Source organism: Terrapene carolina, unplaced genomic scaffold (genome assembly GCF_002925995.2).
Source record: "Terrapene carolina triunguis isolate 2854851 unplaced genomic scaffold, T_m_triunguis-2.0 Scaffold68, whole genome shotgun sequence".
Taxonomy (NCBI): domain Eukaryota; kingdom Metazoa; phylum Chordata; order Testudines; family Emydidae; genus Terrapene; species Terrapene triunguis.
The window spans coordinates 2,304,781-2,327,947 of NW_020664419.1; the positions used below are offsets into that span (position 1 = coordinate 2,304,781).

Here is a 23,167-nt window from a genome sequence, read left to right on the forward strand (position 1 = left end):
AATCTTTCTATCTACCCAATGGGACTCAGTGCTCAGTCTAGAAGATGCCATCAGAGATGCTTAGTTTTGCAGTTCTCAAACTGTGGATTTGTGTTTCCAGAGATAACATGCTTGTTAACAGCAAAAATGTTTTCAAATAAATAAATAATATATAGAGGTAAAAAATAACAGACCTCAACCCTATTGTCCCTCTGAAAATTTGTGTACAGAGTGTCAATCCCTTACCTCTCTCTAAAAGTGCAAAGTTTCAAAAAGTTCAATGAATAGAAGATTGTTGAGTGGTGTTGCTGTGCACTGTTAAACAGCTGGCAAGCTGCTCCCCAGAGGTTGCTAGATCCCAGTGATGAGTGAAATGATCCTTGTGAGTAGTTTGTATATGAATTTACAGTGGAGGTGCCTATACTGCAGTGATGAGGGCTATATAAGAACCACGCTAGGTAAGCTTGTCAGGAGTGTTAGAATGGTAAGCGCTGGTAAGAGCTCTATGAATGTGTGTAAACTACTGGTCTCCTCCTGAGTGCATTCAGTTACTATATACTGTGTGTCATTATGTTTCTCCTTCTCTCTCTTCCCCACAAATCCAGAGAGTTTCCAGGATGCGGGAACATCGTGACATTTGCACAGTTCTTATTTATAGCAGTGGAAGGCTTTATCTTTGAAGCCAACTTTGGAAGGAAGCGGCCAGCCATCCCAATAAGGTACAATAGACTTAAATGCTTTCACTGGGCTTGAATTGACTAGATATCTGTTATCTCTTAGCGTTTAATAAAACAGCTTATCCGTTTCTCCTGTCTAACCCTCATTCCCTTTCCAGAGTTAGCAATGCTTCATTCAGAACCTGTCATGCCTGGTAAAATATTAACTCATTTATCTAGGATTATTAATAGGAAACTGCTTTCAGAGTCTTCTCTCCTAAGGAACATGTTAGTAGCTGTTTAGTAAGCGAGCGTTACTTTTAGGGGACTGGATCTCTCTGGGGTTTGGTAATGAGTGGGGCCCACTGGCAATCTGGGGGGAAAGAAGTCTTGCAAAATTCTTGTTTTACCCCCTTATTCTGTAGGGGACAATCCTGCATTGGCAGCAGTGTGGCCTAGAAAACCTGATGGGTTTTTCCACCTCTAATCCCTGTGACTTGATGGCCTGTGTGAAATGACTTGGTTTCAGACTGGTGCCTAGTAGATCGCTAAATACCAGCCCATTCGCAGTTGGTCCCATTGTTGGCAGCCTCCTTACGGAGACTGAATTCTCCACCCATCCTGGAGCAGATGTGGGAACACTGTTGCATGTAAGGGAGGGAGACTTGCACCGCCTGGGCTCTTCCTGCTCTGAGGATGAGCAGAGAACTTGAGTCTCTGGGGCTGACAGATTAGCGCTGCCCAAGCATTGTGTGAGACAACATCTAGAAGGAACTTCCCGGTCATCAACTTGCTTTGCTGACCAGCCCCTTGTGTTTCCCTTTCAGATACTACTTGATCATGGTGGCCATGTTCTTTACAGTCAGCGTCGTGAATAACTATGCCCTGAATCTAAACATAGCCATGCCGCTGCACATGATCTTCAGATCAGTGAGTACCTCTGCCAGCCTTTCTCTCCGTGTGCACAATGTCCCAGGGGAGCAGAACACATCCGTTCAGTCTCCCTCCAGGCCCGGTGGAGGAGCAGAGCTTCGCATTGACATGGAGTGCTTTATAGCTACAATACGTTGTACATAGATAGCAGTGTTATTAATGGAGAAAAGATGGCCTTGTGGTTAAGGCATGGGGTCAGGGCTTAATATGGGTTCAGTTCCCAGTTCTGCAATAGACACCCTTTGAGAATTTGGGCTGTTCCCTTATTGCCTGTGCCTCAGTTTCCCCATCTGTCAAATGGGAATAATACAACCACCTGACAGGTGATTTGAGAACTAGTTAATCTTTGGGAGGCTTTTGCACATTACAGGGAGGGCCATTGTCACACACACACCTGGCTGTCAGGGCTGGGAACTTGTTTGTCTGCTCCTTATTCCGGGGGGCATCAAGGCCTGGAGAAGCTTCCTTCTTACAGATGGGGAAACTGAGGCATGCAGAGGTTGAATAACTCACCTAGGATCACAGAGGGAGTTGGTGTTAAAGCTAGTATCTAGACTCTGGAGTTCCTGGCTCCCAGCCCTGCATTCAGACTGCAAAACAACTTGCTTCTGTTTCATGTAAAACCCCTGCATTTCACTGGTAATGTGACCTATTCGTCTGTTTGGCACAGTATAGGATAGGTTTGCAAAGACTGCCCAGTATGAATGCAGTCCGGGGGAAGGATATGTGAGTTTGCATGTGCAAACACTCAGTAGCTATTTTTTAGTTGTACTGAGCGTGTTGGTAGCACGTCTGAAAAGTAAATTCAAGTTTTGCCTGCTCTTTACATCTCTAGTTCCCTACAACTTGCGGATTCACTGATGTGTTTCTTATGGTGCTTCATAGGCACAGAGCACTGTACAAAAGGTGAATTGTGCCAAAATAAAACTACTAGCATGAAGAGATGTATTAACCCAGGGGTGGGCAAACTACGGCCCAGGGGCCACATCCGGCCCTTCAGGTGTTTTAATCCGGCCCTCAAGCTCCTGCTGGGGAGCGGGGGTTGGGGCTTGCCCAGATCCATGCTGTGGCTCTGCGTGGCTCCTGGAAGCAGCAGCATGTCCCCCCTCCAGCTCCTACACGTAGGGGCAGCCAGGGGGCTCCGTACGCTGCCCCCACCCCGAGCGCTGCCTCCACAGCTCCCACTGGCTAGGAACCGTGGCCAATGGGAGCTGTGGGGGCGGTGCCTGGGATCGGGGCAGTGTGCAGAGCCGCCTGGCCGCGTAGGAGCCGGAGGGGGGACATGCCGCTGCTTCTGGGAGCTGCTTGAGGTAAGTGCCACCAGGAGCCTGCACCCCTGACCCCCTCCTGTGCCCCAACCCCCTGCCCTAGCCCTGATCCCCCTCCTGCCCTCTGAGCCCCTTGGTCCCAGCCCGGAGCACCCTCCTGCACCCCCAACCCCTCATCCTCAGCCCCACCCCAGAGCCCACACTCCCAACTGGAGCCCTCATCCCCCCCCCCCGCACCCCAACCCCTTGCCTCAGTCTGGAGCCCCTTCCCAAACCCTGAACTCTTAATTTCTGGCCTCACCCCAGAGCCCTCACCCCCTCCCACACGCCAACCCCCAATTTCATGAGCATTCATGGCCCGTCATACAATTTCCATACCCAGATGTGGCCCTTGGGCCAGAAAGTTTGCCCACCCCTGTATTAACCCAATGAGCCATGAAATGTACGAACAGGATCATTTGGGTAAGAAGATGTCACCTGAAAGCTGAGCCCCACTTCAAGGAAACGAAACCCTTCTCACCTCCTCCCTTCTGCAGCACCCTGCCCTGTTAAAGGCCCACACAGCATGAATGTGCGTGCGCACGCTGCTAGTCCTTCATGCGCCCCTAGGGGGTGCACAATGCTGCCCCGTCCATGTTACTCTCGCAAATTTTAATGTCTGCAAAACAGTGGCCAGGTGAACTTACATTAAAGCAAAAAGGAAATGTATGCTTGAGTATCAGGTATCGCGTACTAGGCTGTGGAGTAACCTTCCGTGAGAAGCAGTGGATGGCCAATGGCTTGACACATCTTAAATCTAGACTGTTTTTTAAAAACAATAAAAGAGGATACAATCTAGGAACCAGTCCTGTGCTGAGCTAGATAACCTCGTAGTTCTCTCACCTAAACATTATCATTCCTGAGCCATCCCCAGATAGATAGAGGACCTAGGCCTATTCCCTACAATGTTGATGCCAGAAACTCTTTTAGTTTGTTCTTTTCCTGAACTGCCCTTGTAACTGTTTTAGCGTAAATACGACAAGGAGAAAGCCTAAATTTCCCTGCTGCATCCACATGTCCTATTACTTCTCTTCTCTGGGTCTAATGAGAATCCGTCCCTTTCTGATTTCGGTCTCTCACTGTCCTTCTCTTGAGGCTGTTATTTCTATTAGTGAACTGTACTTACCTGTTCAGAGCACACAGGATTTCTCGTGGAATGTGTTTCTATATCTGGGAGGGTGCCTGAGACACTGACCTTGTTTTGCATTTCTCTCTCCCCGCTCCCCAGGGCTCTCTAATAGCGAGCATGGTTCTAGGCATCATCATTTTGAAAAAAAGGTAAATTAATACCTCCCAGTTTCATCAGAAAAATTTATGTTATTGACTTAGTCAGTGCAACATCTGATAGTCAGCGGCATTTGGCACATGTGAAAAACTGTTCATCTGCAAAGCGCTTTAGACTTGATCTGTCATCCCTCGGTGTAAATGTTATCCTCCTCTCACTGATGGGGAAACTGAGGCACTGAAGGTAAGTGACTTGCCAGAGGTCAGGGCGGGAGTCCGTATCAAAGCTGGGATTGGCGCTCCAGCCGTACCTCTCTAAGGCAAACCTGAATAGGGAGCACTTCAGTACTACTGCTTTGCATTTCTGTATCACCGTCTGTCTGAGAAGTACAGTGTTTTATGATCATTAATCGATTAAGCCCTATATCACCCCTTACTGATAGGTAAGTAGTGAAGGAGAGTTGGTCCCAGGTTGCTGCTCGTGGGCTGGCCGTGTGATTATAAGTGACGGAGGAGCGATAGGGAAGAGAGTGCTTTGTCACTCCCTTTGCAGCCACCAGCCTTCCAGCTGAGGCCTGGGTAGGATTCCCTTCCGTGTGAGGTCTCGGCTTAAATATTTTTCAAGAAGCTTTTGTTTTTGCTGCAATAGGAGCGTGTGGGTCTTTGTCCCCCTCCAGTGACTGGTTTATGTAAAAGATAAGTTGACAGCTAAGCGAGCTTCAGATGCTCATACTGTTAGCGCTGATGAGCAGGGCTCGAGACGTGCTGCTGGCCCAGGCAGGAGTGGGGCTAGGTATTGCAGTAAGAGCTCTCTTCTGCTGACCTTTCCATCTGTGTGGGGGTATCAGGGAATGAAAAGTAAATGGCTCAGCAAGAGAGTAATCAGAATGACATGATCTTAAGGCTCCCTATCTTGTGATCGATCCCGGACTAGTTCTTGGAAAGAGAGCACTTAAATCTCTGAGCATGGAAAGGGCTAGAACTGAAAGAGCTTTTCCTTGGATCTTCTGTTCAACAGTTTCCAATCAGTAGTTACTCCAGATTTACACCAGGGTAACTGAGCAGAATCAGGCCTAATGCCTCTTCAGTGCAGCATTGGGTGAAAGCTCCCAGGTTGGAAAGGGTGGACTAGAATGCTGAAGTCTCTCTGTTCTTCTCTTGTTGCAGATACAGTGTGTCTAAATACACATCCATAGCCCTGGTGTCTGTGGGGATCTTTATCTGCACTTTAATGTCTGCAAAACAAGTGGTAAGGAATGCTTTTCAAGTGTCTGAGTCTGTACAGCTGGGAGCCCTATTAACAGTAGGAGCTGCCACTGATGCCTTAATCAGGCAATTCCCTTTGTATCAATGGGAAGAAAGTACACTGCATATTTTTTGTCTGTTTCCCTAGAGATCTTTCCCACAGTCAGACACCGGATTTTTGCTGGCCTTCACATTTTTTTTTAGTTCAAGGTGCCTTTTATGACATGCTGCTTAGTTTTTGCTTTTCCTACGGGCACACTGAATATCGAGTTACTTTCACCTGCAGAGGAAACAAAATAATTGGGGTTAATGTAATTGATTAGTAGCTGCTTAGACTGGCAGTGGCTATCTAAAAACCTTACTCTCAGCTTCCAGAACAGGTCTCTTTTCAAACTAGAATTTTCCAGGCCTGGCCCGAAATGAAGTGTGATTTTTATTTTTTGGGTAAGTTTGAGCATAAACAGGCTGGCAATTTTTTGCGAGCAAGGTTTCGGGGTGGGGAGAATACACACAAGTGTGTAACTTTTCTTGTTTGAGGTTTTTCCTTCTTGGTTTAACAGCTTTTACGCAGGTAAGGCCAGAAAATTGAAACCGACCATGGAGATAGGACTTAGAGAGATGCCCTTTCCAGTGTCTTGGTGAAAACTGATTTAATTTGGCCCAATTTTGTGGGTTTGAATAGTGTGTAAGCCCACTGCAGACTTGCAGTGACAATAACGCTTTATCATGGGGAAAATATACTTAAGAACAAAGGATCGGAAGGGACCAGAGAAACGAATCTCCTGCTGTCACAGGCAACTGTAGAGAGGAAAAACTTACAAGATTCATTGCGCAATAACTTTAAGCAGCTCTGTTGCTCTGATACAGAGACAGCTGCTTAGAATTAGTCTGCAGTGTAAGAAGCTGGGTTCTGTAAGATCCTTGCTTATTTAAATGCAGGTTCAGGAGATTAATGCATCCACAGATGCATTAAACAGCTGTACTTCTAGACTAGACTAGTAGTAATAATCCAAGTTAACTTTAATAGATCCACAGCAAATACTGGGAGTTAAGCATGTGCCACAGAGTGCAGGCTTGGGTATCGGCATATGTGAGTCTGTATCCCATTTTCAATAGACTCACGCCTGAATAAGTCTGTTTTCCACCCTGCAAAAGAGGCTGTGCATCTGCAGCTCCTGTCAGACTTGGGCTGTGCCAGCATGGTACTTTTTTATTATGATTGGTAATTGATTATTTTTTCCAAATACAACAAATGTCCCAAAATACCAGCTTCATCATAACACACACAGTCACTCAAGAGTTAGGATAAAGGGAGGGGAGGGGAAGCGACGTGTCTTCAGCCAGCGTGTTGCTTTGAAAGGGATGCTTTGCTGATCAGTCTTCATCTTCTGTCCAACAATTCCACTAAAGCAGGGGTGAAAGCCGTAACTGCCACATACTCTCTTTAACCAGTGAAGGGAGTGCAGAGGAAGGACACTCCGGGCTGTCTTTGATATACTGTTTGTATAGGTTTGGAACACAATCCATCAGCTATTGGGAACAGAGAGACAAACTTAGTCACTTGGAAACTCCCCAACTGCATCCATTATAATGATCTGACTCGCTTCTCCCCACCTTCCCTAGGCTTCTAAATCCAGCTTAAGCGAAGAGGACGGACTCCACGTCTTCATGTGGTGGCTGTTAGGTCTGTAAGTGCAGTGACGCTAACTGACTTTGCAATTATGTTGGTCGAAGCTGCTCTCACGGGGCTGATCTCCAGGCCTGCAGCTGTGCTTAAACGGCACGGCAGCAGAGAGCGGTCGGACACCCGGCTCCAGGGATCAGTTGCGTTTCTGCTATCGATTTAAGCAGACTCCCGTTGCCCTCTCTCACCCTGTTGATACAAGCCTATCACGTTGCAAAAAGTCGCTTGCAACCAGCTGGTCAAAGATAGTATCTGAAGTGTTTGTGTGAGGGGTGGGTTAGTGATGGAGCTGCGTTGCTCCTTTATCGGGTCCCTTCCCAGGTTACTTTTCCGCAGTGAATTTGAGAGATTCATATTAAGTCAAAAAGGGCAGAGTCTGATCTCCATTGGACGGGTGCCACTGATGAAACCAAGATTAGAATCTGGGCCTAGCTCTGTAAAGCAGACTCCCTATAGGAAACAGACATGGGAGGCGAACCTGAGAAATGATGGCTTCTGAAAATATCGCAGCATCCCGTCGTCAGCTGAAGCTGGGGAGGGGGAGTAAAAAACTGCGTAGAGGTCAAAGGGCAATCTCAGTCCTGGGTGTCACTCCATTGCCTACAGCAGGATTAGACCAGGGATGTATTTGGCCCCATGTGTATGCCAACAATATTGGCCCACTTCCTCCCTACAATAGAAGGGCCTTCTTGTTCACCCAGGTGCTGCAGAGGAGCCTTTTTAGAAAACTGGCCCTGAAGAGTTTAATATGGCCAGTCTTCACTTTCTGGCTGCTTTCAGGGACTGGGTTTGATATCTTGAGGAACCCAATTTTGCATGTGGGGCAGTAATTCCGTCTGTGCGTGGCAGGGGCTGGCTTCCGATTTTCAATATTGGTCAAGGGGGTAACAACATCTAAAGCAGCTAAATCACTTTTGAAAATGGGCCTTAGGTGCTTAAATCCTATTGGCTTTCCATGAGACTTAGTGCCTAAGTCACATGGGTAAAATATTCAAAGACCCCTAACATCTTTCGGCTGCGGCACCGGTCTCTTGTGGGCTTTCCCATTCTCTTTCGTTTCAAGTCACACCCCGGAGATCTGCCTACGCTGATTGATTTGAGGTTTATTAAGCGTTGAGGCGGGGACAGTAAGGCTGCTTTTGTGTTACAGGTATCGCGGCACTGACCTTCGCCCTCCTGATGTCAGCCAGAATGGGGATCTTTCAAGAGACCATCTACAAACAGTTTGGAAAGCATTCCAAGGAGGCGCTGTTTTACAATGTAAGCAACTGCTGGCTTTATCTCAAACCAAACCATTTCGAATATAAATTTCATGCAGTTTTCCAGTCTGCTCTATGCGATAGAACCACTGACCTGAGTGGAACCTTTTTTTAGAAAGAATCTAGAGCTGAAGGCCCTGATCCTATGGTCAGAGCCATGCGGGCAATCCCTGGCCGTGCTCGGCACTAGGAAATGTTTTGTAGGAAATAATCCTGCATGATGATTTTATAATAAGTCTCTTCCCATTTCTACGTCCTATGATGCCAGGTTACTATACAGTAGAGGGGGTTGGGGAAATGAGGCTGGCATTGATCAAAAACTGTCCCCAAACCTCTCACTCAGGTGTTCGGCCCTTTAGAGCATGAGGGCTGGGTCAACGAATGCATTTCATCCTGTCGTAATCCCAGGTTGCTCTGCCAAGAGTGACTGATAATTTTGACTTGGGGTAGGACGGATGGATAAACTGTACATGAGCTCAATTAGAACATTAAAGCATTTGTCCTTTAACATTAGTTGAAATGCACATACACTGGATTCTCTGCCTGGTGTCAGTTTAAAGCTCTGCATTGGATTTCTATCTCTTGCCATAGCATGCCCTGCCCCTCCCTGGCTTCCTCCTCCTCGCTCCGGACATCTACGCCCATGCTGTTCTCTTCAGCCAGTCTGGTGAGTTTTCTTTGTGCAAGTTGATGCTCTTGTGGGTTCCCTGCAGTGCAGGAATCTCTGGGTGAGACTCTCTGGCTGGTGATTATGTAGGTCAGCTTAAGTAATTATAATGTTCCGTTCTGAACTTAAGTCTGTGAATTGCTATGGAGAGTGCTTTAACCCAGCAGAGGGATTAGAAACTCGTCAAGTTCCCAACCCTGCTAATACACACATGCTTAACTTTATCTATCATCAGTAGTCCCGTCAAAATCAGTGGGTCTGTTTTGTGCGCATTAAGTTACTCACACGCAGAAGTGAAAACCTGAAAACTGGTGAATGTTATTGTTAAATAAGCCCCACCTCACAGACACAGATCCCCAATTTTATCTGACAGCCAAAAACTTTTCAGCATGATGCTTTGTAAACAGGTCCCCCTGTAATGCACAGCTCATCTTCCCTAGTCAGTCACAGCCATTTAAAAATGAAAATCCTTCTCTCCAGCGGAAAAGAAGGGCTGTTCTTCCTCCCCCATTCAGCAAATCAAGTGATAACAGATTTCATTAAACCATTCACATAAGTGATGCCGATGAGCACAGTCATGGGAATGAACAGGCCAGATTCTTTGGTTGAAATTGGCATAGTTTGGAAATTGGAATCAATGAAGCTGCAGAGGCTTATAGCAGCTGAGGATCTAGCCCATGATGCATGTCCAGGTAGATGACCTGTGTGAAAATGACAATGTTTTCATACAGCTTTTTCACGCAAACTTCTCCCGGCGGGTATTGCCAGCACAGAGTTGCCTTTGTGAGATTTCCTTTCCTCCCCAAAAAACTTGCAGAAGCACGTGCAAAGTGGAATTCATGTTCTCATTGCCAATAGCTGCTTGATAATGGGCCCCTCGTCAGCTGTGAATTCAGAAATGCACAGCTCTCGTGGTGCTTATCACAGCAAAAGCTTTGCCCAGCGTCTGTGTGTAATGCACATACAGCAGGAGACACCAAACAGTGAGCAGTAAGAGATGCCACCTCACCGTGCTATTTCTGTCTAGCGATAAAAGTCAAGGTACCACACTGGATCAGAACCAGAACTGGGCCCCTTTCCAGGTGGTAGGGCCCAGTGCCGCTGGAGCATGTGCAACCGTTACTGCTGTCCAGTCTGCTTTAGAATGCCATTGAATCTGAATACCCTTCGGTCTCCAGAGCTGTGGTGTGTTTATCCCTCGCACGGATACAGCATGGTCAGTCGCAGTGCAAGCTCCCCACAGCTTTTCCGGCAGGCCTCGCCGAGTGAGACGCAATTGAGAGGCTTCCCTGCTGACCACCAAGAAGGGGGCTCGTTGCCATTGTGTGTGTTTTTGAGCTTTTAAAAGCTGGGCCGAGATCAGACATGGACCTTTCTTCTTTCCTCTCTCCTCGCAGAGCCATTCCAAGTCCCGGGGATCGGGCTGACCTTGCCCATCATGTGGTTCTACCTCGTCATGAACGTCATCACTCAGTATCCTTCAAACGCACTGGTGGTAGAACCAGGGCAGGCAGCGGGGATGCTAGTGCGTTGAGAAAACTGGGCCGAAAGATCAGTTGTGTAAAGCCTGCCGTGCGCTCTTAGACCTCCCTGAATTCAGAGCTAACGTCTCTGTAGCGCAAGAGGTGCTGTCAGCTGCTGAAGCAGCGTGCGTGTTGTTTCCAAGAGACCAGAGACATTGACAGGTGCGCTTGAGCTGATGTAAGGTACCGACACAGCAGCTAAACTTTTACTAGTAATAATTATTGGAAGTGTGCGCGTGAAGCTGGAAAAGGCAGGCAGAGAGGGTCCCGGCAGGGAAGCCTTTGCTCTCTGAATTCAGGCAGAATGCAGTGCGTGAAGGCAACAGAAGAGACGGAGACCCAAGCTTTTGATAATGGCTTGTTTGTTATGAACACACCTCAGCGATTCTGGGATGAGACAGACACTCCTGCAGTTTGTCACCGAGTTATGGCTTGCGGTTATTGTAAGCTCTTTATGTGGAAAGGGGGAGGGGTCTGTTTCTGTTCCCTCCCAATCTCTGTTCTGCAATGGCAACTTGTGTGCACCTGCGTATAAAGCAACAGTGGTTCATCTAGTACAGTATATCACCTCCTGTCGTACTGCAGCAAACCAATCCTCCACCTAGACCAGTATCCCTCTCTCTGACAGCAGCCACTGCAGGGTACTTCAGAGGACATTTGGAAAGAGACCCAGACAGCTGTGCATATATAATTTGAGTCAAGTAGGAGCAGAAGCCAGCCTAGCGTCCGGTGTGTGTGGAATGGCTTGACAACTAACTGGCTTTAGCACTTAGGCAACTCTACTTACCTATGATTGAGCTCTACCTTTGTCCTCTACGCTTACTGGGCCAGAGGAGGGTGGAAATATTCCTGAGAATACAAACACTCTTGCCTATCCAGGGGAAGGGGAAAGATGGATCAGCGAGAAGCTTCCTGATCATCCCCCCTCCTCCCCCGCCCTCCCAAAAGGCAGCCACCTGGCTCTGTGTCGAAATTCTACCACCCCTTTGTCTTCCCCCCCCCCCCCCCCCCCCCCCCGCTCTCTGTCCTTATTTCACTATTCCCTCTGCACCCCAGCTAGGAGCCCTTCTACTTACTGCTTCCCAAGCCTCTTGGTAAAAAAAAAAACCTCCTTAAACACGTCTCTTCTATATTCTAGCAAGGGGGCGTGGAGGGGAAGAGACTTCTCCACTCCAGCTGTTTATCAGCTTATGCCCTGCGGCAGGAGGATTGATAGCTCTTAGATTTAGCCTACCTGGTCTTGCAGCAGGTGCTGTTAGCATATCAGTGCAACTTTTTAACCCTTCTTTAAGAGAGCGGCTGCTCTAGCACCGTGTGTTTGGTTTTGAGATTATGATGGCTGGATTCTCAGAGAGCTCTGGCTGGTGTCGAAGACTGGGAGGATTCCTATAGACCGGGGTGGGCAAACTACGGCCCGGGGGCCTCATCCAGCCCTCGAGCTCCCGCCGGAGAACGGGGTCCGGGGCTTGCCCCACTCTGCACGGCTCCCAGAAGCAGTGGCATGTCCCCTCTCCGGCTCCTAAGCACAGGGGCAGCCACGGGGCTCCGCAAGCTTCCCCCACCCCAAGCGCTGCCCCCGCAGCTAGCATTGGTCGGGAACCGCAGTCAATGGGAGCTGCAGGGGCGGCACCTGCAGACAGGACAGCACGCAGAGCCACCTGGCCGCGCCTCCGCGCAGGGGCCGGAGGGGGGACATGCCACTGCTTCTGGGAGCTTCTTGAGGTAAGTGCTGCCCGGAGCCTGCACCCCTGATCCCCTCCTACAACCCCCTTCCCCAGCCCTGATCCCCCTCCCGCCCTCAGAACCCCTTGGTCCCAGCCCGGAGCACCCCTAACCCCTCATCCCCAGCCCCACCCCAGAGCCCACACCCCTAGCTGGAGCCCTCACCCCCTCCCGCACCCCAACCCCCAATTTTGTGAGCATTCATGGCCCGACATACAATTTCCATACCCAGATGTGGCCCTCGGGCCAAAAAGTTTGCTGACCCCGATCTATAGACACTGCAAACAGCTATGGAAACATATTAAGGGCTTAGAAGAGGAGAGTGAATTTTGTCTCTCTCTTTAAAGTCAACTCTTTCTGGGTGGGGGTGGGGGTGGAACTTGAGTATTCCCTTGTGGCTGGTGGCCTTAAGTCATGTAAGTCTAGCCCTGAATAATGTGGGGAATGAGACTACTAGCTCTTATACTTAAAGGCGCATGGTAGTGATCCCGAATCTCCTAGGGTTTGCCCTCCATTCAAGGACATCCTATCACCGCTTGTATTGGGAGAGCTGTAAAGGTGCGTGGACGTTGGTAGGAATTACCGGAGCGCCTGCAAACCCAGCTTCCGGGCACGGGGCATAGAGCAAAGGAGCAGAAAGATCTCCCAGCCGTGCTCCATTGGCTCGTTTGGATTGTGCATGAATGGCTGGCTGGAGCCTGGGGAGGGGGTAGCTTTGAGGTGCCTTTGCAGCTATGTTGGGCAGATGAGCCTATGTAGACTGTAGGCGATTGGGGCACCAGGCAGCAGGAGACGCACCTGTGGATATCTGTCATGGCTTTGAGCACGGGCAGTGTCTGTGCGTGCCATGAAACAGGGAGGAAGAACAAGCCAGGTGGGCAAATCAGAAATATGTTAGCATTAAAAGAACATGAGCAAACCCAGCTTCCTTCAGGAGTGAGAGGCCTTCGCAGAACTGGGAAGGGCGACGGGGACAGAGGGCCTGGGGGGTGCTGCAGGACTGGAGTGAGTTTAGCAGAGCTGAATGGGAGCCCATGGCTGGAGGAGCAGAGAGTGGAAGGAGGGTTGCAGGTCAGGACGGAGGGGCATCAGCAGAGCTGTGTGTGTGGGGAGAGCAGTACTGGAATAGGAGGGTGGGGTGGGGGGCAGGATTGAGGGGCATGTCCGTGTGGAGAGAGACCAGGAGGAGGGACTGTGGGTCAGGCTGGAGGGGCATTGGCAGAGCTGGTATGAATGGCAGGGGTTCTGCAGCTCAGAAAGTAGCACTTATCTGCACTGTCCCTGGCTCAAGCTGGTGCTCTCCGTTTCACTTTCCTAAGCCCTTCATCCGTCCGCTGGACCCACCCACGGCCCCCGTGTTCTCAAACAGCCGACCACCGGCATGTGCTTCTCTCCGCTCGCTGTGCCCTTAACTCGCCCCACCCAGATACGTGTGCATTCGGGGAGTCTTCAGCCTCACCACGGAGTGCACCTCCCTCACCGTCACCCTGGTGGTGACGCTGCGCAAGTTTGTCAGCCTCATCTTCTCCATCCTGTACTTCAAGAACCCCTTCACCGCCTGGCACTGGCTGGGCACCCTCTTTGTCTTCGTGGGCACGCTGATGTACACCGAAGTGTGGAACAGCCTGCGGCCTCTGCTGGCCAGACAGAGGAAGGAGGCCAAGAAGGAGTAAAGGACTGTCTCAGCAAGGACCTTTTGTTATGGTTTTACAGGGCAGAGCCCCAGGGACTCCCCTGCAAGGGGGGTCGTTTCTGTAATAGAGAGGAGCTGCTGGCTGTGCCAAGCTGGTGGGGAACGCGTAGCCTCCGCTGGGGAAGAGAACGAGTTTAGCGTTCGGCTCGCAGCCCCTTTCGTTTTAAAATGGCCCTTTTAAAATTTTTAATACTGTAAAGGTAACGTGCGTCCGTTACACGCTGTCCCTGCACTGGCCCCCTGCCTGTGGTGCTGTTGGCCCATCCTCCCTCCCCACCTGTCTGATTTAACCCTTTCGCTGCCGTCCATTACCATTCTCCTTACTTTACCGGCAGCCTGGTGCGCTTGTGCCCTGACCCGCCCGGTGCTGCTAACGCCCAGCGCAGCGTTGTAAAGTTCAAGCACAACGCGTGGATGCCAAGCCCTGGCTTCTGGACTGGCTCTCTAGCTGCAGGGGGCATTCAAAACAGCTGAAGCTGCCAGCTCTTCCCAAGTCCCCTGATCCCTCTGTGAAATCCTCTGCCGTTCTTGACTCATGGCTAGGAATGATGCATTCTGCATCGAAACACTCCATTTGTGATATCGCGTTGTGGGCTCTTCGGTGAGCCCAGACGTGAGAGAGAGAGAGTCACTGAGATGGGAGAGACTTTTAAAAGGTCAGTCACACTGTTGTCCTCGTCTCTTGCTTCACTGAGACACTGAAGTATGTAAGATCAGGACTTGACTCAGTTTCTCTTTGCGAGTCACCTTTTAAAGCGCAGGTGACAAATGGCACCAGGGGACTCCATCCTTGTCAGCTGGCCAGTTCCCAGGTCGCTTTTCCCCTCCTAATTGCTAGTGTAGTAAAGCCAGCCCTGAGCCAAAGAACCCAGCTGGAACGGAAAGGTTCTACAGGCCAAATTAGAGCCCCAGTGACCCCTAGCAACCCCAGAGTCCAGTGGGCTTGTCGAGATGAGACTGATTAGAATTTAGACTATTCTACTGGAGCACAAGATGCAATAGCCAAGAGTGAGCGAGCTGGGGGCTGTCGGCTCTGCGTGGCTAAGAGCAGAGGCTTTGTTTGTGTTACTGAACGCAGCCAGGGAACAGATCTCTCCAATCAGAAGGTGCCTCTTTTACATTCCCTTTGCAGAGGAGAACCACCCCGTTGAGTGACGTCCCCAGTGAAATTGCAGGTGTTTCCCCCGAAGGGCTCAGAGGAAGTCAGCCACGTTGAAGGCCTTTGCATGGCTGACTATCCCCTGAATCCCATGGTGAAGTTACTACTCAGGTCTAACATGGCTCTTTCCCTGTGGTCACCACTCTTTTCCCCTGTGCTGCTGCTGTTTGAGCCTCTGTAGCAACCAGGTGTGGCGCTCCTGTGACATCAGGTCCATAAAGATGGCTTCCCCTTAGTGTCCTGCTAAATGACATTGCAAGATCTAGCAGCCAACCTTTCCCATCCTCGCTTCGATTTGGGTTTGCCAGTTCTTTGTGCCGGACCATTTCTACCCACCTGTGTTAGGATTTATACATCCAGGCCCTGGGTGAAGTTTTGGATGCGTACATCCTACTGTTTGGCTGCAAGTGCACAGACAAGTTCTGTGCATTGTGGTCGACCTGGCCAGCAGTGTTCAGGAAGGAACTTGCACAGGGCTTGTAGCAATAGAGAATTAATAGTGTCCTTTCTAGGAGCAAGGAGGAAAGATAAATGTGCAGTAACAAACCCACAAGTGAGAACCTGCTGGGACTCTGCTAATGGGTAAAAAGTAAGAGGCATAAACCGATCTGAATACAAAGCCGAGATGTTCCTATATTAGATTACACGTACTGCCCTCAAGCAGCTAGCCGAGCATCTGACTAGAATAAGACGTGATAGCGGAAGAGCGAAAGCCATCATAAGTAGTTCTGATGGTGGCAGCCTTCGGCGGTCTCAGCAGAGAGCAAGGACTGAATTAGCCACCGTGATGACCTTTAGCAGAGGTCCCTATAGGTCACAGCTGGTGCCTTGTGGGAGAGCTTGCAATGCCACTTCCTGGAACGGTTCCATAGCCAGATTAGCTCCCCATTTTCAGCTGTCTTGACTTTGAGCAGCTGGTCAAACTAATTTACAGCTTCCTTCGCTATTTAAAGTGTCTGCTCATAACACAGACTAAATGAAAGGGGCATAATCAGCCAGCCTGTCCTTGTCATGCTCCATTGTTCCTAACGCTCTTTAAGTTTGACAACAAGACTTGTTCCATTGACTGCGCCTCTGATTTGTCAGAGAACAGCTCACAAGCAAACACTGCTATGTTACAATCAGTGTTCAAGTGGACGGGAAGGGATTCACTGCCTTTGAAGTTCATTGTTCCCTGTAACTGTGAAGCCGTCCATAGCAGGATGGAGTTGGCATCTACTTGCTCAGAGCAATATTTCTGAGGAGCAAAACTTCCTGCCTTCGGAGTGCCCCAAGTGGCACATGGTTTTCAAAGTATTTTCTCTGGCAGGGGGAGAATAAGCCTGCACGTTCACTAGACTGTCTATCCCTCCCGCCCACAAATAACTTGTTTTAAACCCTGCTTCAGCTCATCAGCTGGTATATACATACCCTGGGAAAGACCAGCCCAGAAGTAAGATTTCCATCTTGATCTTCATTGCGGGGGGGGGGGGGGGGGGCGAAGCTTTTTACACAGACTCAGAGCAGGGAGTGTGTGCAGCACAAGTAGAATTCAGTGTTAGAGCAGCAGTAGAGCTTGTAGATCAGAGTGGAAATATGGCATGAGGCTGAGACATGGAGTCAGATTCAGCACTGGCCTCCACTCCACATGAAACCAGTTTACACTAGCTGTGAATGTGGCTCAAGTAGTTTGGGTTCACTGTTGCCAGCCAAACAATAGCTTGGCAAGTGTAAAAGTGAATGTAACGTAGTATTGTACATAGGCTGCTCTCATTTATCAGCTCCACTCTATGTGGTCTCTTGTTTCAGTTTTTTTTGCCATGTTCTGTATTTGGATTTTATTTGAATGAAATCAACGTGATGTTTTTACATATACAGTATCTCTGTTTACAAGACAGTCTAGGTGTCGCAGAGTAGTTATCACCAGACACCGGTAGTGATGGCTTCCCTTCTGTATTCTAGGATCTCTAAGTGATAGTCTCTATAAACTCATGAGAGGCAGAGGGGAAGGAAAATGCTGAGACAACCTGGACTATCTAGAGACACTCTGTCAGTATCCTCACGGTAGGGGTGGTGGACTTGTTTTTAAAATGTACACTTGAATGACCGACAGTGATTTAGCGCATATGCAAATAGACACTTGAAAAAGCCCAACCCTGAAGATCTGAAATGCTTTCTGAATGAAAGTAGAGATTTAGGGGTTTTTTCTTTTGTTAAATAAATCTGCTCCTGACCCTTAGCTTTTGTTGTGCCTTTTACTGTTTAATATATGGAGATATACCTATCTCATAGAACTGGAAGGGACCCTGACAGGTCATTGAGTCCAGCCCCCTGCCTTCACTAGCAGGACCAAGTACTGATTTTTCCCCAGATCCCAAAGTGGCCCCCTCAAGGACTGAACTCTCAACCCTGGGTTTAGCAGGCCAATGCTCAAACCACTGAGCTATCCCTACCGCCGGTATGTTCCTTCTGCTGAACACTCTTTGCTAAGGGAAGTAGACCAGGTACTGCTGCCATGAAGTCATACTGCCTCCAATAGGTGGGCTTCAGAGCAGGCTCTCTGGTTTCAGGGTTAACCTTCCCTCCCGGGAGCAGCCAGACAGCCCCAGCGTGTGCGGATGACGGTGTGCCACGGCTCAGTCCAGAAGGTCAGTAACTGGTCTCAGTGTTGGCTTCCAAACAAAAATGAACGTTGAGCAGCCAACGCCACGTGAGCAACCAAGGAGCCCTGGCCTTCCTGCTGCTACCAGATCCAATTCTGGAGGATCTTGACTGTCCATCAGTAAAGAACATGCACTGAGGGGGAACAGAGGATGGCAGCCGAATCAGACTTAGAATGGGGTGGTGGAGACTAGGGGTTTTTTTTCCAGTGGGGCAGAACCCCCCATCTCTACTTGAAGTCAGTGGGAGCTGAAAACCAAACTCTTTAGTTTTCTTTTCTATCTGGGAGGGCAAGGCTGATTTGAAAGCTAATTGCTCTAAAGTTAGACTAAGAGCAGTGGCTACTTTAGCTTGTTCTAAACTCAGATTCAACACAATCCCTATCAGCCTACCCATCGGTGTCTCATACTCTAAACAGAACAGCCCTGTAACGTAGGGCAGTGCTGGTCACCCCAGTTTACAGATGATGAACAGGGGCACAGAGAATTGAACCCAGGTGTCCTGAGTCGCACCCTAGCCATACGACCAACGTTTTGGAAAGGAACCTCACCCAGGTAGCAAACTGGCAGGGAGCAACTGGCTTCTTTTGAAGGGCTAGGACCTAGCATATGGATGGAAAGTCATTGTTATCCTAATGTTGTCTTAGAATTCTGTATTGTTACAGCCCCGACAACTGTCCCACAGCCTTCTCCCACACCTGGCCTATCCCTTAGAAGCAAAACTCCACCTCACACAACGCACGGTTAACCTGTGGAACTCATCGCCATGGGATGTTGAGCTGGCAAAAGTATAACTGGGTTCAAAAAAGAATTAGAGAAGTTCATGGAGGAGCGGTCCAGCAATGGCTATTAGCCAAGATGATCAGGGATGCAACCTGTCCATACGCCTGACACATGAGCCCAGATTCTCAGAAGTTGGGTGCCTAAAGTGAGATGCCCCAAGTCTTTATTAAGCCAACTCACTAAGTGGGCCAGTGTTTAGCGTGGGGACTGCTGGGGGCTCAGCACTTCTGAAAATCAGGCCTCGTATTGAGTTGCCTAAATATCGACTTCACTGCCTAAAGTCAGGCTGCTACCTTCTGAAAAGCTTGGTATACAGCCGTGCTTTGTACTTTTGTTCGTATTTTGTTCAGTCCCGCTGTTTGGCTCTCGCTATCCAATGAAGACATAAGACAGACCCTCATACAGGCTTTCCACTATTAAAGCCAAGTAGTGGGGAACGTGAGTTGATAAAGAAGCGGATGACCGAGGTCCTTCTATACGCTAGTGAAGGCTAAATCACTTTATAAAGGGATAATGTGCTAACGAAGATACCTCTTCAAAGCCTGGCCGTAATTTCATGTTTAACATACACGCCTATAAAACCCACATATTACACATTTAATAGCTGCACTTAATTCCAGAGCAGTTATGTCGTCTATATTTCTAATTTAACAAATCATCTTTCTCCCCTAACATTGCAGAGGTCTGATTAAGAAGTCCCCATCTGCTGGGCTCTTCATTCATAAAAGCTAGAGGTTTTAGCGTGAAATCTTTGCCTTTCAGTGAGTGTGCTTGTGTTTATTAATGACTTCAGTCTGTCTTCAGCCCTTCCCACTGTGCAGGTCGAGGGAACAAGGGACTTGTAAAGCAAAAAGAAACTCTTAAGGTTCCTTTGGAGATCTGACTAAATCCTGGTTGCTTTTGAGGTGTAAAACCGGCTCCTGTCACTAAATTAAACAAGAGGGGAAGAAGGTGATTCTGCGAGCAGTAAAGATGTCTTCATAAATCACACCTGACAGCACGGTTCATTTTTGTGGAGCCTCGTTCATTACAGTGAACATAAATCAGCAGCTGCAGGGGCCAGGAAGATTAAAAAAAAAGGTGAGATTTACTGACAAGGGAAATGGGGGAGGGGAAATAATTTGCATTGTCACAGTTCAGGGCAACTGCACCTCCCCACCCCCCCTTGGGGTCCAGCATGGGCTCCTACTCTTAGGCCTCCAGCACCCCAGCTGTCACCTCCCTTGGGCAGAGACCGCATCTCTCTCCCTCCTGGCCAGTGTATTTCCAGGTTACACAGGTCCTTGTTTACGCTGTGAGTTCCCTAGCAAGTCAGATTGCCTCAGCAGCCCTGCTTTGGTTGCCTTTGCCTCAGAAGTGATAACAGCGCAATTACTATAGAATCATAGAATCTCAGGGTTGGAAGGGACCTCAGGAGGTCATCTAGTCCAACCCCCTGCTCAAAGCAGGACCAATTCCCAATTAAATCATCCCAGCCAGGGCTTTGTCAAGCCGGGCCTTAAAAACCTCTATGGATGGAGAGTCCACCACCTCCCTAGGGAACCAATTCCAGTGCTTCACCACCCTCCTAATGAAATAGTGTTTCTCAGGGCTGGTCTACACCGGGGGAGCGATCGATCTAAGATACGCAACTTCAGCTATGCTATTCGCGTAGCTGAAGCCGAAATATCTTAGTTCGACTTACCTGGCCGTCCTCATGGCGGCAAGTCGACCGCCGCGGCTCCCCCGTCAACTCCTCTTACTCCTCCTGCCGAGGTGGAGTACAGGCATCGATTCGGGGATCGATTTATCGTGTCTAGACGAGACGTGATAAATTGATCCCTGATAGATCGATTACTACCCGCCGGTCTGGCGGGTAGTGTAGTCATGGCCCTAATATCAAACCTAGACCTCCCCCACTGCAACTTGAGACCATTGCTCCTTGTTCTGTCATCTGCCACCACTGAGAACAGCCGAGCTCCATCCTCTTTGGAACCCCCCTTCAGGTAGCTGAAGGATGCTATCAAATCCCCCCTCACTCTTCTCTTCTGCAGACTAAATAAGCCCAGTTCCCTCAGCCTCTCCTTGGGGTGATTTCAGTCGGATCCTGACCCTCAGGGGTGTTGGGTCCTGCCTGGCATTCACCCCCGCAGTGGTGGCTCTTGCAGCGCCTGTGCTGTGGGGCTGACTGGGCTTGGCTTTCTGCTCCGGGTGTTGCAACCCCTGGGGTTGCAGTGCCGCTCAGGTTTGGGGCCACCAAATCAAATTAATAGGCAGTGGGTTTAAAACAAATGAAGTATGTCTTCACACAACACGCAGTCGACCTGTGGAACTCCTTGCCGGATGATGTTGTGAAGGCCAAGACTATCACAGGGTTCAAAAAAGAACTAGATAAGTTCCTGGAGGATAGGTCCATCCTCCAGGGAAGAAGGAGTGCTAGGCAGAGATGGGCTCCACTTAACGAAGAGAGAGAAGAGCATCTTTGCAAGCAGGCTGGCTAATCTAGTGAAGAGGGCTTTAAACTAGGTTCACCAGGGGAAGTGTGATGCCGGGAGGAAGCACAAGCAGGAGAGCACAAGAGGGGAGGACTTCTGACTCATACTGAGAAAGCAGGACGATCAGCGAGTTCTCTTAAGTGCCTGTACACAAATGCAAGAAGCCTGAGAAACACGCTGGGAGAACTGGAAGTCCTGGCACAGTCAAGGAATTATGATGTGATTGGAATAACAGAGACCTGGTGGGATAACTCACATGACTGGAGTACTGTCATGGATGGATATAAACTGTTCAGGAAGGACAGGCAGGGCAGAAAAGGTGGGGGAGTTGCATTGTATGTAAGAGAGCAGTATGACCGCTCAGAGCTCCAGTATGAAACTGCAGAGACTCTGGATTAAGTTTAGAAGTGTGAGCAACAAGGGTGATGTCGTGGTGGGAGTCTGCTATAGACCACCAGACCAGGGGGATGAGGTGGACGAGGCTTTCTTCCAGCAACCAACAGAAGTTACTAGATCACAGGCCCTGGTTCTCATGGGGGCTTCAATCACCCCGCTATCTGCTGGGAGAGCAATACAGCGGTGCACAGACAATCCAGGAAGTTTTTGGAAAGTGTAGGGGACAATTTCCTGGTGCAAGTGCTGGAGGAACCAACTAGGGGCAGAGCTCTTCTTGACTTGCTGCTCACAAACAGGGAAGAATTAGTAGGGGAAGCAAAAGTGGATGGGAACCTGGGAGGCAGTGACCATGAGATGGTCGAGTTCAGGATCCTGACACAAGGAAGAAAGGAGAGCAGCAGAATACGGACCCTGGACTTCAGAAAAGCAGACTTTGACTCCCTCAGGGAACTGATGGGCAGGATCCCCTGGGAGAATAACATGAGGGGGAAAGGAGTCCAGGAGAGCTGGCTGTATTTTAAAGAATCCTTATTGAGGTTGCAGGAACAAACCATCCCGATGTGTAGAAAGAATAGTAAATATGGCAGGCGACCAGCTTGGCTTAACAGTGAAATCCTTGCTGATCTTAAACACAAAAGAGAAGCTTACAAGAAATAGAAGAGTGGACAAATGACCAGGGAGGAGTATAAAAATATTGCTCAGGCATGCAGGAGTGAAATCAGGAAGGCCAAATCACACTTGGAGTTGCAGCTAGCAAGAGATGTTAAGAGTAACAAGAAGGGTTTCTTCAGGTATGCTAGCAACAAGAAGAAAGTCAAGGAAAGTGTGGGCCCCTTACTGACTGAGGGAGGCAACCTAGTGACAGAGGATGTAGAAAAAGCTAATGTACTCAATGCTTTTTTTGCCTCTGTCTTCATGAACAAGGTCAACTCCCAGACTACTGCACTGGGCAGCACAGCATGGGGAGGAGGTGACCAGCCCTCTGTGGAGAAAGAATTGGTTCAGGACTACAATATTTAGAAAAGCTGGACGAGCACAAGTCCATGGGGCCGGATGCATTGCATCCGAGGGCGCTAAAGGAGTTAGCAGATGTGATTGCAGAGCCATTGGCCATTATCTTTGAAAACTCATGGCGATCGGGGGAGGTCCCGGATGACTGGAAAAAGGCTAATGTAGTGCCCATCTTTAAAAAAGGGAAGGAGGAGGATCCGGGGAACTACAGGCCAGTCAGCCTCACCTCAGTGCCTGGAAAAATCATGGAGCAGGTCCTCAAGGAATCAATTCTGATGCACTTAGAGGAGGGGAAAGTGATCAGGAACAGTCACCATGGATTCACCAAGGGCAAGTCATGCCTGACTAACCTAATTGCCTTCTATGATGAGATAACTGGCTCTGTGGATGAGGGGAAAGCAGTGGACGTGTTATTCCTTGACTTTAGCAAAGCTTTTGATACAGTCTCCCACAGTATTCTTGCCGGCAAGTTAAAGAAGTATGGGCTGGATGAATGGACTATAAAGTGGATAGAAAGCTGGCTAGATTGTCGGGCTCAATGGGTAGTGATCAACGGCTCCATGTCTAGTTGGCAGCCAGTATCAAGCGGAGTGCCCCAAGGGTCGGTCCTGGGGCTGGTTTTGTTCAATATCTTCATTAATGATCTGGAGGATGGCATGGACTGCACTCTCAGCAAGTTTGCAGATGACACTAAACTGGGAGGAGTAGTAGATATGCTGGAGGATAGGGACAGGATACAGAGGGACCTAGACAAATTAGAGGATTGGGCCAAAAGAGATCTGATGAGGTTCAACAAGAACAAGTGCAGAGTCC

At 49.1% G+C, this 23,167-nt stretch overlaps 1 protein-coding gene across 1 annotated transcript; it reads left to right on the forward strand.

The window, feature by feature from the left end:
• The first annotated feature begins 542 nt into the window (after positions 1-542).
• SLC35B4 (solute carrier family 35 member B4) lies at positions 543-17,269 on the forward strand. The gene is made up of 9 exons (XM_024203994.2): positions 543-698; positions 1,463-1,565; positions 4,104-4,153; positions 5,267-5,348; positions 6,968-7,028; positions 8,179-8,288; positions 8,879-8,954; positions 10,352-10,427; positions 13,626-17,269. Exons 1-9 carry the CDS (start codon positions 550-552, stop codon positions 13,870-13,872), a joined length of 954 nt encoding a protein of 317 aa, XP_024059762.1. The 5' UTR covers positions 543-549; the 3' UTR covers positions 13,873-17,269.
• The last annotated feature ends 5,898 nt before the right edge of the window (positions 17,270-23,167 follow it).

Excerpts from the sequence above, each read along its gene's own strand:
- SLC35B4 (XM_024203994.2), top strand. The coding sequence starts at position 550 with ATGTTTCTCCTTCTCTCTCTTCCCCACAAATCCAGAGAGTTTCCAGGA. Across the intron at positions 4,154-5,266 it reads ATCATCATTTTGAAAAAAAG|ATACAGTGTGTCTAAATACA; the intron begins GTAAATTAATAC and ends CTCTTGTTGCAG. Across the intron at positions 5,349-6,967 it reads TAATGTCTGCAAAACAAGTG|GCTTCTAAATCCAGCTTAAG; the intron begins GTAAGGAATGCT and ends CACCTTCCCTAG.